Raw genomic sequence first — 12,977 nt, 5'->3', positions numbered from 1 at the left:
CCATAAGAGCATGACTTTGCATGGATCGCCATCCGGCCTAGTGTTGATGTGTGGAGGTGGACCTTCTAGATAAGCTGTAGAGGCAGCATCATTGAGAACTTGGTTTAGGGGAGAGGTGGAGTAGACGGGAGGACCAAGGACTAGGCCCGAACAATACCCCACTTTGCTGATGAGCAAGAGGGTAGTGATCTGAGTTTTAGCTGAGAGGTCCATGAGGTAGGGGTTGATCGTCCCTTTGAAGGTTGGTCATGGCGAAGGTGCAATAATGACATACTGGAGTTTTATTTCGCAACTTAAGAGAACCCTTGGGTAAAGGAATGGGGAGATCAGGGGGAAGGAGATGGGTGATGGGAGAGTGGGGTTAGCACTGGACACCAGGCGGAAGATAATTTCCGCCTTGAGACGTCGGATAGCTGTAAGGTAGCCGGTGATTCGCTCCAATAGCCGGGGGTGAAGGAGAACAAGTAGTGCTAGGTGCATCCAACTGTGATCCTCAAGTGCAAAATCCACATTTTTCAAATATCCCCCAAAAATAATGTGCATGAAGCAAATCGAAATGCGACTTATTTACATGGCGGTTATACCTTTTGAAGACAAGACTTTGGGACCCTCTAGGTGGGTTGGCAAAGACATAGGGGGACAGAAGTATTGCGTAAACACGGGAGCCGTAGTGTGTGTGCAGTAAAAAGCAGGCAGGAAAGAGCAGGCTAGATTGGCCTAAATGTCTATGTGTTTAGATTATTTCTGACAATATAACCGTAGACACACAGATGACGAGCAGCCTCTCGCATAAGCACTTATGCGCTGGACGGTCATCATGGTTCTTCACCTCTTGCAGCTGCGTGTCCCGCTGCCCTTCGTGTGTTTATCCGTTTGTTTGCCAATTCTGAAATGAATTGGCGTTTATTCATCTATTTCAATTTTTAATTGCAGCAGCAGGGCGCCAAATGGGGCGATGAGCCATGAGTGATGAATCAGGCGTACAGAGCGCGTGGGCGCTTTAGGGATGGGCGCATGGGCGGGCCGTCTATTATATTATGTTAATTGCAGCAGTGGCGATTATTAAGTAAGGCGTGCAAGTGCACGCAGCGCTTAAGGGCTAGAGGTGCATGTGTGTTGTGCATGTGAGCAGTGGCGTCGCTGGAGGTGGGGGGGCCTGCCCACCCTGTGACCCCCTACCTAAAACGAGCAGTGACCATGTTCTCCTCTTACTTTTGTCTGTGCCCCCCTACTTTTGTCTTTGGCCTCCTCTGTGCCCCTCCTAAATTTGATTCCTGGCGACGCCACTGCATGTGAGCTGGCATATATAAGCAGTTCCTCTCAATGCTCTCCTGTTTCCCGGCAGGTCTCCTTATCGAACACCGAGGAATCAGGCCAGGTGGGGAAGTCCAGCAACGCGCTTCAAGAAAAGAATTGAAGGAAGGGCCGGTATCTTCTTCCGCACGGAGAAAATAGCTGACCGCCAGCGCCCCCTGAGTTCGGAAAGATGTCAGTGCTGAGCGCACTCCCCTTCCTGAAGCCCACCCAGCTGCGCTGCTCCGCCAGCTCCCCTGGCCGCCAGCGGCGGCACACCCTGCCGGCCAGCGAGTTCCGCTGCCTCACGCCAGAAGATGCCATCAGCGTCTTCGAGATTGAACGGGAAGGTAAGTGCTCTGAAGGGGAACTAAGCTTTGCGAGCCTGATAATGCAGGATGTTCTGCACATGTCACCCTAACCTTCTTGGGGGCCAGAGGGCCAATCGTCCCATTACTGTCAGGAATAACACGTAGATTCTCACCTGTATCCTTGGGTCATCCTCTCAGGGCCACTGAGGACACGTGCTTGCTCTGACCACAACAGCTCTGTACAGAGGCCTGGCCACCTATTTGCTGCACACTGGAAAGTTTCTAGCCAACTTGGTGCCCAGGGCGAAACATCAGGCGCCCCCCATGTTTGTAACCATTAACTATATATGCTCATTTGGACAGCTTAAGTTTTTGGATGCGAGTATAAAATGGCTGCAACATCAGACACTCAAGTGGGGTACAAGGGCTCTTTTGCTTCTTTTTTCTGAAGAATGTTAGATGAGGTAGGGCTGGGGCTCAGTGTGAGCATGACCCAACCCCAATACAGAAACATCTTTAGGGAATTATATCTACAGACAGGACAGGATACCATAGAAGAGAGACCCAATAAACAATGCGCAGAAAGACTACATAGAAAGGATTTTACCTTTTACAAACTCTAGCCTGACCAGTAATAAGCTGATGAAGCCTTTTAAACAAAATCAGCTTCTAATGCATGGTAAAGTGTCCACAGTTCCTTGGCCACTACCTCCTCACTATTTTTCAGGTCTCTGGGTTATTTCGGCAAAAAAGAGCAGGCCCATGCATGTATACAGTGCTAATAACGAAAAATAAATAACAAATGACATTTTCAGTGAAAAATAAATAATGAAAAAAATTCTGTTTTTTTTTTAAAATAAAAGTAAATCTGGATGTGGGAGGTGGGGTAAGGGATTAAAAAGGGGGGTAGGAGTCAGGGAGGGGTAAAAAAAAAAGCTGGTGAAATGGGAGGGCTTGTGGAAGGGGCCCACATTAAAAAAGAACAAATTGTCATTTTTCATTATTTTTCTTTCACTAAAAAAGTTTTAATTATTTAGTCATTCATTATAAAGATGACATGGAACCGCCCATGCTCTATCTAACAGAGCTGGTATTAGCATCTCTTATTAGTGTCGACCTGCAGCTAGTGAAAATCATGGCGTGGCAGTGTAGAAAGAGCGTTTTGCCTAGTGGATGGCTAGTGAAAATCATGGCGTGGCAGTGTAGAAAGAGCGTTTGGCCTAGTGGATGTATAATTTGAGGCAGCTTCTTTGATTGCTTTATGTGTGTAAGTGTGGGCACAGTATGGCATGCTCGTCAGAGTCACAGACACAAAACGTTCCAGTGTGCTATTGTATGGACATTGGACACATCAGACAAAAACAGGTACACGTGCTGTTTCCTACGGGAGAGCCACATAGATGCCATTAACCAACAGGGTGGTGGCTTGTGCAGCGCACAAAACATTGCTGCAAACATGTCACTGCATTGATTTGCCATGGACTACTGTCTGCATGGTGACACACAATGAACTCTACTCTCCTAATAAAGGTGCCAAGTGACAATGAAGTGCCATCCGGTGTGCGCGCTAGGCTGTGGTTGGCTTGTTTAGAAAATTAAAAGACCTTTGATGCTAAGCGGATGCATTTAGTCCATGTCCCAAAGCAGCCACTGGAATACTTAAACAAGAAAGTGACAGTTAACCTTCCCAGGGATGCACCATATGTAGGGATGCACCATATGTAATTAAAAAGTAATATACAAAAAATAACTTTTGCTGTGTCAAATAAAGAGATATGAAAATAGTTTAAAACCTTTCTGTGTGGCATGGTAATTCTCTTTGAAGAATGCATAGGGTTGGTCAGCTGATACTTGTGCTGGCCTGATGAATAAAAACGCCCCATAATCAGTTCTTAACACTGAAATGTTAAGCACATACTGTGTAAAAAGAATGGCTTGTTAAGTGAGCCCTCACTTATAAATTGCCCCACTTGTAAAACTGTCAACACAAAGCATGAGGGGCACTGGGTGTGTGACTCCATAGCATCTCACATGCTGTGTTTGGAATATGCATTCCTTTGTTTGCATATTTCCGAATGCATCGTAGTCATCTACAAGTCGTCAGTGAGCAGCCAGCCGAACATCTCAGAGGAGCACCCACTGGCACAGCAGGCTGCTTAATCTTTTCTCCGGCAAGATCAGCGTCAGCTTTCTGGGTGGGCCCCTTCCTGTGTCCTCCTCCTGAGCTATTTAGCTCTGCGCTCTGGGCCATCGCCGCTCCGCCCCGGCACAAGCTCTGTTTCCCACTATACTATGCGAGGGTCAGCCACTTCTCCAGGCAGAGAGTAGGGGGTAGATCTCTCGCCTCGGTCGGTGCCTCCCTCTGGAACAGCCTCCCTGCCTCCCTCAAACTTGAGCAGGAACACCTCAGGTCCCGGAAACAACTCAAGACCTTCCTTTTCGCTTCTGCTTCCTCTCTCTCCCCTACTGATGTTCCTGTCCGCTACACTAACTGGTTACCTGGCCTCACTCTGAACCTTATGGGGACCTGGCTGCTTCACGACCTGCACTGCCGCCGGGATAATTGCGCACCAGGCACTATATCTGCAATCCTTCAGTCCCCTGCCTCCCTGCACTTACTTGTTTGCCACTCTCCCTTTTCCCTTCCCCGGGCACTTCTCCTCTCCCTTTCCCTTGCATGATCTGAATGACACAAGGCCGAGTAAGATTGTTTGTTTTGTTCCCCTTACACTTCCCCTTCCTTGTCTTGTCGCTCCTTGAACCACTTGTGTACAGGCGTGTTATAAATGACAAATTATATCATACTAAAGTGGAATACGCCATTTAAGCCAAGTCACACATGCAGCAGAAGCAGGGGTCAAGTACTAAAAAAAAAGTGGGGGAACTCATTAACATACCAATTGAATGTGGTGCCACCAGAAATTAGCATAACAAGGTGCCCTCTGAAAAAAGTGGGGGGACTCCGTCCACCAGCGTGTACCCTCCCCTTGAGCAGAACCACCCAGGGGCATCACGTCAAGTTCACAAACAGTTCAGAGTCACATGAGCAAAGCATTGTGGTTATGCACATTAGCACAAATACAATATAGTAGCCTGCTCTGCAGGCTCTTGCCTGTATAAACCCCAGCCATACCCAGTTGAAGTTTTCTACTGCTCTAAGCCTACAACACCCAGCACATACAACTCTCATCTATATATCTGTGTGGTCCTGTTAGAAGAAAAAACACGACCTTATGGCGATAGGACGTTCGTGGTTTGCACGCCACTCTTACAACACAATCCTACACCAGCTGTTGGGTGTGTTATTGCACTCTTTCTGTGAAGGCCCCTGGGTCAGGCCAGCTCCGCGTGCCACCTTCAGGGGATGCACCTCACTGAATGGCCGTCCTCGTGTCACCTGCTCTTCTGGATGTACGCAGCACTGTGCGCCCACTGTGAGGGTCTCAAACGTGGACTGTGACTGGATGACAGGGACACTTGCTCATGCGCCGACAGGCACGGCTCTCGTAAGAGCCACACTTTAGCGAGATTAATGCTGTTTTTAATTAATTAGAACCATCGCCGTCCAAAGCTCATACATGGCTGGAAAAGGTTATGTAAGCAACGTACAAAACCACTGAAATGAAATGAATAGAAATGCTTCCGATAGTGTGCATTGGGACTAAACTATCAGAAGTGACACTCAGACTCATTTTTGCAGCCCTGCCCTGCTACAGATCTACCGCCCCAACCACAACATTTGCCCTGGGGTAAGGACATTGGGTGGCACCAACAGGGTTGAACTCTTAAAAAATTGATGTTGTCCCGGTAGTGGTGTTAATCCATCACACACTCTATGTGGTCCCTTAGGAGGAGAGGGGGTAAACCTCAAGCGTCATGCAAGCGGTACAACTGGATTGCAACCACCTGGCACAGGAAGGTCACAATAGTTTTGTGCTCGTCTGCTTACAATGAATCCTATTCCCCAGTGGCCCGACTCGGGAGTGAGAAACCCAGCGGGGCCTGACCCGGGACCGAGTACCCCGCTGGGGCATGACTCAGGACCGAGTACTCTGCCGGGGACTGACTTGGAACCGAGTACCCCGCCGGGGACTGACTCAGGACTGAGTACCCTGACGGGCCCTGACTCGGCACTGAGTACCCCGGCGAGCCCTGACTCGGGACTGAGTACCCCGGCGGGCCCTGACTCGGGACTGAGTACCCCGGCAGGGCCTGACTCGGGACTGACTCACCTGGCAGGGCTTGACTCAGGAGTGAACAGATCATCAGGACCAACTAAGGAGTGTGGTTTCACTCCTATCCTTGCATGTATGGGGAAAAAACAGAGAGCCACGTCGAATACATTTAATATCTTTTATCATTTCATCACATCTATGCAAAACACACCCCTACCTTTGTCCCTGGTCCCACATATTAATCCTATATAGCCACAAGAACGCAATTACAGACAAAAGGGTGTGGAAACTTTTCATGCAGGTCCTATGAGTTATCTACCTGCTCAGCCCGTCAGAGAGCGGTAACTACAGACGAAACCCTAGCGAGGGTGAAGGAAGTGACACCTTCACCATTCTAATCCTACTCAATCCATCAGCAGGCTTTGACACTGGAGACTTCCCTTAGCCCCTCCAAACCCTCTCCTCCCTTGGCTTAAGGAAACAGGGATTTTATGGGTGACTTCTTGCCACTCCTTGGACTCTGACACCTACCTCCTCCCCCACACCACTTCCTGTGGTTATCCCCCAAGGATCTGGCCATGGCCCACTTCTCTTCAAGCTCCACACCACCTCGGTGGGTCAGCGCATCACCTTATTCAGGTTTCACTACCACCTCTTTGCTAATGACACCCAGATCATCTTCTCTTTCTCATCCATCAGCCCTGCCACCTCTCATAGCATCACCTGGTGCCTCACAACCTCAATCAATGATGGCACAACACTGGCAGACGCTAAAGTCTTCCAAAATGGAAACCATGTTTTCTTCAAGTCCCCAATGCCACTCCCACTCTCCTATATCCTACCCTTCTCTCCTGAACCCCCACTTATTTACCCAAGGCTTGCAATCTTGGAATCCTCTTTGACAGTGAACTAAAACAATCCCCCCCCTCGGCACACTGCCACTGTGCTGGTTGGCTCTTTAGGAAAAATTGCTCTTGAAATGCTTTCTTGCCTTCACATCCACCTAGGGTCTAGCTGCACCCATCCCCAAACCTTGCTGACAGCACCACCCTGAACTCTCCCTCTCACACTGTAAAATACTTCTCCCGGCCTTAACCTCTGTGTGCACCGCCCCTCTTCCGGTCCGGTCAGACAGCACAGCGAGCTGAGCGCTCTTCTCTGCATGTAGCCTGATGGTGCTGGTTCGAATCACGGCAGGGCCAACTCAGCATTTCATCCTTTCAAAGTCAATACATTGAGTACCATGCAGTGGGATGATATCAACTGTTATTCAGCGCTTTGATGCCTGCGGGCGAGTTAGCGCTATATAAAAATGAGATATAATTATTAACCACCATCTGTTTCCACGGCTTCTCCTTACTCTCCCTGTTTGAAACACTCTCCCACTAGATATCCAAACAATCACATCTGTTCAAGACTAGACTCAAGCACCACCTTCTTAACAATGAAGGGGCTACTCCCACTTAACCCCACCCATATGTTCCAGCTGTAAATGTGTGAATTTGTATAATACTCTTCATTAGGACACTTGGCCTGTACTACATGTGTTACTCGTGTCTGTTGCATAATCCAGATCTAGGCTTTCTTATCCATTCGCCTTACACCTGCACCAACCTTCTACTCATTCCCAGACAACCTTTACCGCAGGACTCCCTCTTTCGCCAATTTTCTGTTTTGTTCTGATGTACCGCATTTCTGATTGAAATGACACCCCAACCACCAATAAACACAAAAATACCCACCTGTTGCCCACCCACAGAAGCACACACAGCGAGAAGCAAACAAGGAAACTGAACGAGATAGGAGATGATTACCTATACAGGGCAAATAAACACAAGTGCATGTCCACACTTCTATATACATTGACATAGGCAAGCACAATGAAGATTACCCCTGCTATCTACACAGGGAGTATTAATTATATTAAAGACTAGGAGGCGAGCATTATGCTTCAACTTCTTTAATTTACCACTCTTCAGCAGTTTCAACAAAACTCAAAAACCATAACAAAACACTGAAAACAGTCTGAACAGACTTTTCTTCTTTTGAACTACAATCCCCATAGTCTCTGTAGTCCATCTCACTCCATGCACAGCTATGACCACATCCTGTCCCTGAGCTCCTCCTCTCTTTTACTCGCTCTGAAAGTCACACTGATAACTCCACACTAAGTCCTGCAACTGGCAACGACTTGAACCACTCCGAACGAATGTCGAACTTCCTCGACCCAGGCGACTACCTCTGCTAGTCTCCTACTTCAATTGTTCTGCTCCTCTCCTAAGAATAATAGAAAGCAGAGAAATCAGGGTGGTGTCCATGTATTGACCATACCATTATATTATTACCACATACGATCATCCAATATCATGCTCAATACATAACTCGGGTGGGAATTTAATGCTCGCCTCCTATTCTTTAATAGAATTAATACTCCCTGCGCAGATAGCAGGGGTAATCTTCATTCTATGACAAGACTGGATTCGAGCATTATGCTTGTTCAAAGCTTCCCAACACTGCGACCGCTAAACTCTTGGTCGGCTTGAAATAAAATTCTTTAAAAGTTCGATCATTCGACCAATCTGCTGTTAGCATAATATCTCTAAGAGATACTCCTGTCTTAAAAGCTTTAGATGCCATAGCTCTGCGCACCAAATGCGCTCCATACCTCCCCACATCTATCCCTGCTGCCAGCATGATTTCTTTAACCCATCTGGTGATAGTCGCTGTAGATACCCCTTTGAATGGCTTCCTGCGCGCTATAAGCAATTGATTACCATTCGCTGCTCTGAATTCTGCTGTCCTGCTCTCGTACTCTTTTACGCAGCTTGCTACGCACCATTTAGGTCTACTCGGGAAATATGGGTAGTGAACTGAGGATGTCCCCGTCTTAGTCCTTCCCACTATTGTAAATGTTACGCCCTACGGCCCGAATGACTTCCTATCTACTTCTAGAGCCCTCACGTCTGACACGCATTTACAAGAAACTAGGCACAACAGCATCGCTAACTTTCCTGATAACTGCTTCAGTGATAAATATATGTTCCCTGGCCAACTCTCCAGCAGCCTAAGAACTGACAGCACATCCAAGACCGTCTTATATCGAGGCTCTGACAGTACTTTAAATTTGGCTCCTCAAATAAGCCGAACCACTGCTGGGTGCTCACCCGCTGGTACACCCTCGATAGGGAGATGTCCCGCGGATATGGCAGACCTGTACACTCCTATGGTGCGGAACGCTTCACCACCTTGCAATAATTGAGCTAAAAAGTTCTAAATCATCACTACAGGCGCAGAAATGGGATGAACACCTCTACCTCTGCACCAGCTAATCCACTTGGCCCAATCCGCGTCGTAGCTCCTTCTTATGGACGGTGCCCAGGAGTCAGCGATGAGCTGCGCAGCCTGAGCCGAAATGCCTGGCAACGCCCAGCTTCTCCCGATATCCTGCACGCGATGAGCGGGAGTGTCCCCCTCACTCTTAGAGTGTGATACGACCCAGCTGGGTCCGTGAGCAGGTGCTCTCCTTCTGGGAGAAGCCTGGGGTAATCCACTGCTAGCTCCACAAGCGTTGGGAACCATATTTGCGACTTCCAGCGCGGCGCTACTAATAGCAACTCTGCTGTCTCCCTCTGACACTTCGCTAGAACTCTGCTCAGCATCATGAATGGGGGAAATGCGTAGTCCGGACCTCCGCTCCAATCTTTTAGGAACGCATCCGTCCCTTGAGCTCCCGGGTCCAGCCTCCAGCTGAAATATTCTGCTGTTTGGGCGTTCAACCGGGATGCGAACATGTCTATTTGTACTGGCCCCCATATCTCGGTCATCCTCTGAAACACTGCTGGATCCAGCCTCCAATCGCTGGAATCCGTGAGGTAGCGAAAGTTCCAGTCCGCTATTATGTTCAGCGTTCCGGGGAGGTACTCCGCTGTGACCGACGTCTCTGAATGTAGGCAGAAGTGCCAAAAGTCCTTCACTAGCTCGGCTAGCATTCTGGATTTGGTGCCGCCTAGGTGGTTTATGTATCGCACTGCTGATATGTTGTCCATCTTTAACAGGACGCACAATCTCATCTTCCCTTTTGTGAAGGCTCTGATCGTGAAGGATCCTGCCAGCAGTTCTAGACAATTTATGTGTAAGCAGAGTTCTTCCTCGCTCCATTTCCCCTCTGTCTGCAGGTCTCCGCACCGTGCACCCCAGCCCAGTCGTCTGGCGTCTGATTCTATAATCAGATCTGGTCTGTCTCTGAAAATGGCACGTCCATTCCAGTTGTCAATATTCTTCAACCACTATTCCAGTTCTGTCTTGGATTCCTGATCCAACGGCACTGATTGCTGATATCTCAGACCTTGCTGCAGATGCCTTATCTTCAACCTCTGCAGTGCTCGATAGTGTAATGGCCCTGGGAATATGGCCTGAATAGAGGCTGCTAACAGCCCCGCAATCCTCGCTGGTGTTCGGAGGGACACTACCTGTCCTTGTAGGCATCCTCTCAATTCTCTCTTGATGTTGCGAATCTTCCGGGCTGGAAGCTCGAGCGTCGCTTTCCTGGTATCTAGGATGAAGCCTAGAAAGTCCAGTCTTTGCGCTGGCTCAGTGTCTGACTTCTCTATGTTCACTAGGAATCCTAGGGAAGGTAGCAGTTCCTGGACCCATCTTGTCTGGTACTTGAGGGTCTCTCAATCCTCGGCTAGGAGCAGTAGATCGTCTAGATAAATGATCAATCTTATTCCTTTCTCTCTTATCGCCGCTGCTACCGGCTTCATCACCTTGGTAAAAGCCCAAGGCGCTGAGGCAAGCCCGAAGGGCATATTCTTGAACCGCCAAAGCTGTCCTTTCCAGCGAAAAGCTAGGAAAGACCGGAACTCTTCTGCTATTGGGATCGTTAGGTAGGCATCTTTCAAATCCAATCTCGTCAGCCAATCCTTCTCTCTGAGCGAGTCTCGGAGTTGATGGATGCCCTCCATCTTGAAATGTCGGTAGACTATCCAACCGCTCAGCTCCTTTAGGTTTATAACTGTACGCACTTTCTCTTTTCTGTGCACCCGAAACATATTGCTTATAAATTCGGGGTCTCTCGGGCACCTTTCTATGGCGTTCTTCGCCGCTAGCTGGACTATCTCCTGATCTAGAAGCTTCTGCTCTGCACGCTCCAGGCGCTGCTGGTGAGGCCTGTGCCCTTGCACAGGCAGTTGTACGAACTCTAGGCGCATACCCAAAATCATTTGCAACACCCAGGCATCGCTGGAAAGCTCGAGCCAGTTTCTCAAGAACAGGCCAGTTCTCCCCCCCCACTGGGGGATAATACGCTGCTCTCACCTTGAGTGAATCCTTGTCCACGACCCGATCCTCTTCCTCTGTGACCTCTTGGGAAGCGTCCTCAGGACGCGAAGAAGGAGTCCTGCTGCCTATTCTCCCAATATTGAGCCCTGGGATTTTGGGCTCTTCTTCCACCCCGGTTGCGACCAGTCGAACGACCCCTGTAGCGACTGGTCCCTCCAAAAACTCGGTTGGGGAAAATCCTCCGGATGGAAGCCTGAGCCTTCTCCAAAGACGTGTAGGTGCCCACAAAGCGGCCCATTTCTTTGCCGAAAGTCTCTCCGAAGAGGAGTCCCTGAGCTGCCTCTCCAGCCTCGTATGAGGCTAAATCACTAAGCTTCTCGTCGATTTTCAATAACAGGCCTCTCCGGCATTCCGAGGCAATGGCACAGTTCGCATTCCCTAAGAGGCATACTGCGCCCAGCCTGCCAGGGCGTCAGGGTCCACCTCTTCCCCCATATCTCTGGCCCTCTCAGCCAGATCCATGATCTATGCGAGTGGCCCGCCAGGTCCAGCACTTTCTCCTGACAACTCCTCCAAGATCTATAAATACCCATACGGGTGTCTTTGCTTGTTTTCGAAATGAAAGTTAGCATTTTGGGGTCTAGTTCTGGCATCTCGGCCACTTTTCCTGGAAGGTCCGGCCTCTGGCACTCCGCTCGAAGTCTCTGGTGGACCTCCTTGTCCAGCGCTTTTCTTAGCCTTTTGGTCATATACTGCGCCACTCTTGGCGAGGGCTGCCAGTCTGAGGATCTCGGATTCCGGATGCTGTCCGGATCAAACATACCTTCCTCCTCCTCTTCGAGGTGTTTCTCCTTGCGGAGTCTTTTGCCTCCGCTGGGTCTGGGTTCCTCCTCTTCATTTCGTTCCTCCTCATCCTGGGAGGGTGGATCCCCTTCCTCCGGCTCTTCTTTCGAGCCTGGGTTCTCTTCTCCATCACCTTCTTCCCCTGGAGTGGGGGTTGTGAGGTCTGGCACAGTCTGACGCTTCATATATGCTTAGCGGAGCTTCGCGAAAGCGGCGACGACCTCTGGGGCCTTATCTCTTGCCCCATCCGAAGGGCCCTGGGGGTCTAGAGGGGCTTTCCTCTTTCGGGCCTTAGTACTCCCAAATGACCCTGATTCCGAGTGTTCTGTGGGCGTGCGCTCCTTTCGTCCAGCGCTGTCTAAGGGCTGGATCAGCATAGCCTATAGGGACTCCAGCCTATCTTGAAGGGGTTTAATCCCTTACACCGCTGCATCTATAAGTGAACTCCCCAGCACCTCCTTGAAGCTGGCAGCGAGGTCTGACGGCTGCTCTTCTTCGCTCCACTCAAAATCCAACATTATGGGACTGGTGCTGTGTGCCTGATATAGCCGTGAGGGTGTCACTGCACGCCCTTTTACTACAGGTGCTCACGATCTTTTCACAATAAATCCTTTATTGTCCTTCCTCTTTCTTTTTTTTTGTAAAAGTTTTTTGGGTTTTTGTTTTTTTTTCTTAGTGGCTGCGCCGGACTTACAATAGTTTCACATGCACCTTGTAATGGGCGTTATTCGTGTTGACCTCACTGGCTGTGGAGCGCTGAGTAAGCCTCCATCAACTGTCTTTCAATGCCACGGGAGGCTGTAATCTTTCAGCAGCTGCCTGCTGCTTAATCTGCGCTACGAGCGTGTGTATTAGTTCGAGCTCCTGCCCGGAACTCGTTTGCACTTTCCTCTGAAGCTACCGCGTAGCTTATTAGGAAAATCACCGCCGGGCCCGGCTCCCTGGATACGCTCCATTCCGCGTCACGGTGTTGCAAGGCGACTGCGTAAGGAGCAAGCTCGCTCCAGCCCCGCCTCTGCAAAGGCGGGGGCCGTAGGGCCCAGGCGCGCTGGAGCGCTGCTGATCCCGCCTCCCC

The 12,977-nt window shown here is 49.5% G+C and overlaps 1 protein-coding gene across 1 annotated transcript in view; it reads left to right on the top strand.

Moving 5' to 3' along the window:
- The window catches only part of LOC138582924 (serotonin N-acetyltransferase-like), a 96,489-nt gene that overhangs the window by 74,959 nt on the left and 8,553 nt on the right, over positions 1-12,977 (top strand). Inside the window, exon 2 of the mRNA XM_069654679.1 lies at positions 1,346-1,643. Coding sequence (XP_069510780.1) covers positions 1,487-1,643 — 157 coding nt within the window. The 5' untranslated portion in view covers positions 1,346-1,486. The remainder of the gene's footprint in view (positions 1-1,345; positions 1,644-12,977) is intronic.

Source organism: Ambystoma mexicanum, chromosome 3q (genome assembly GCF_040938575.1).
Source record: "Ambystoma mexicanum isolate Mex_15411 chromosome 3q, UKY_AmexF1_1, whole genome shotgun sequence".
Lineage (NCBI taxonomy): Eukaryota > Metazoa > Chordata > Amphibia > Caudata > Ambystomatidae > Ambystoma > Ambystoma mexicanum.
Note: the sequence above shows the minus strand (reverse complement) of the source record. Positions and strands in the feature narration are given on the sequence as shown.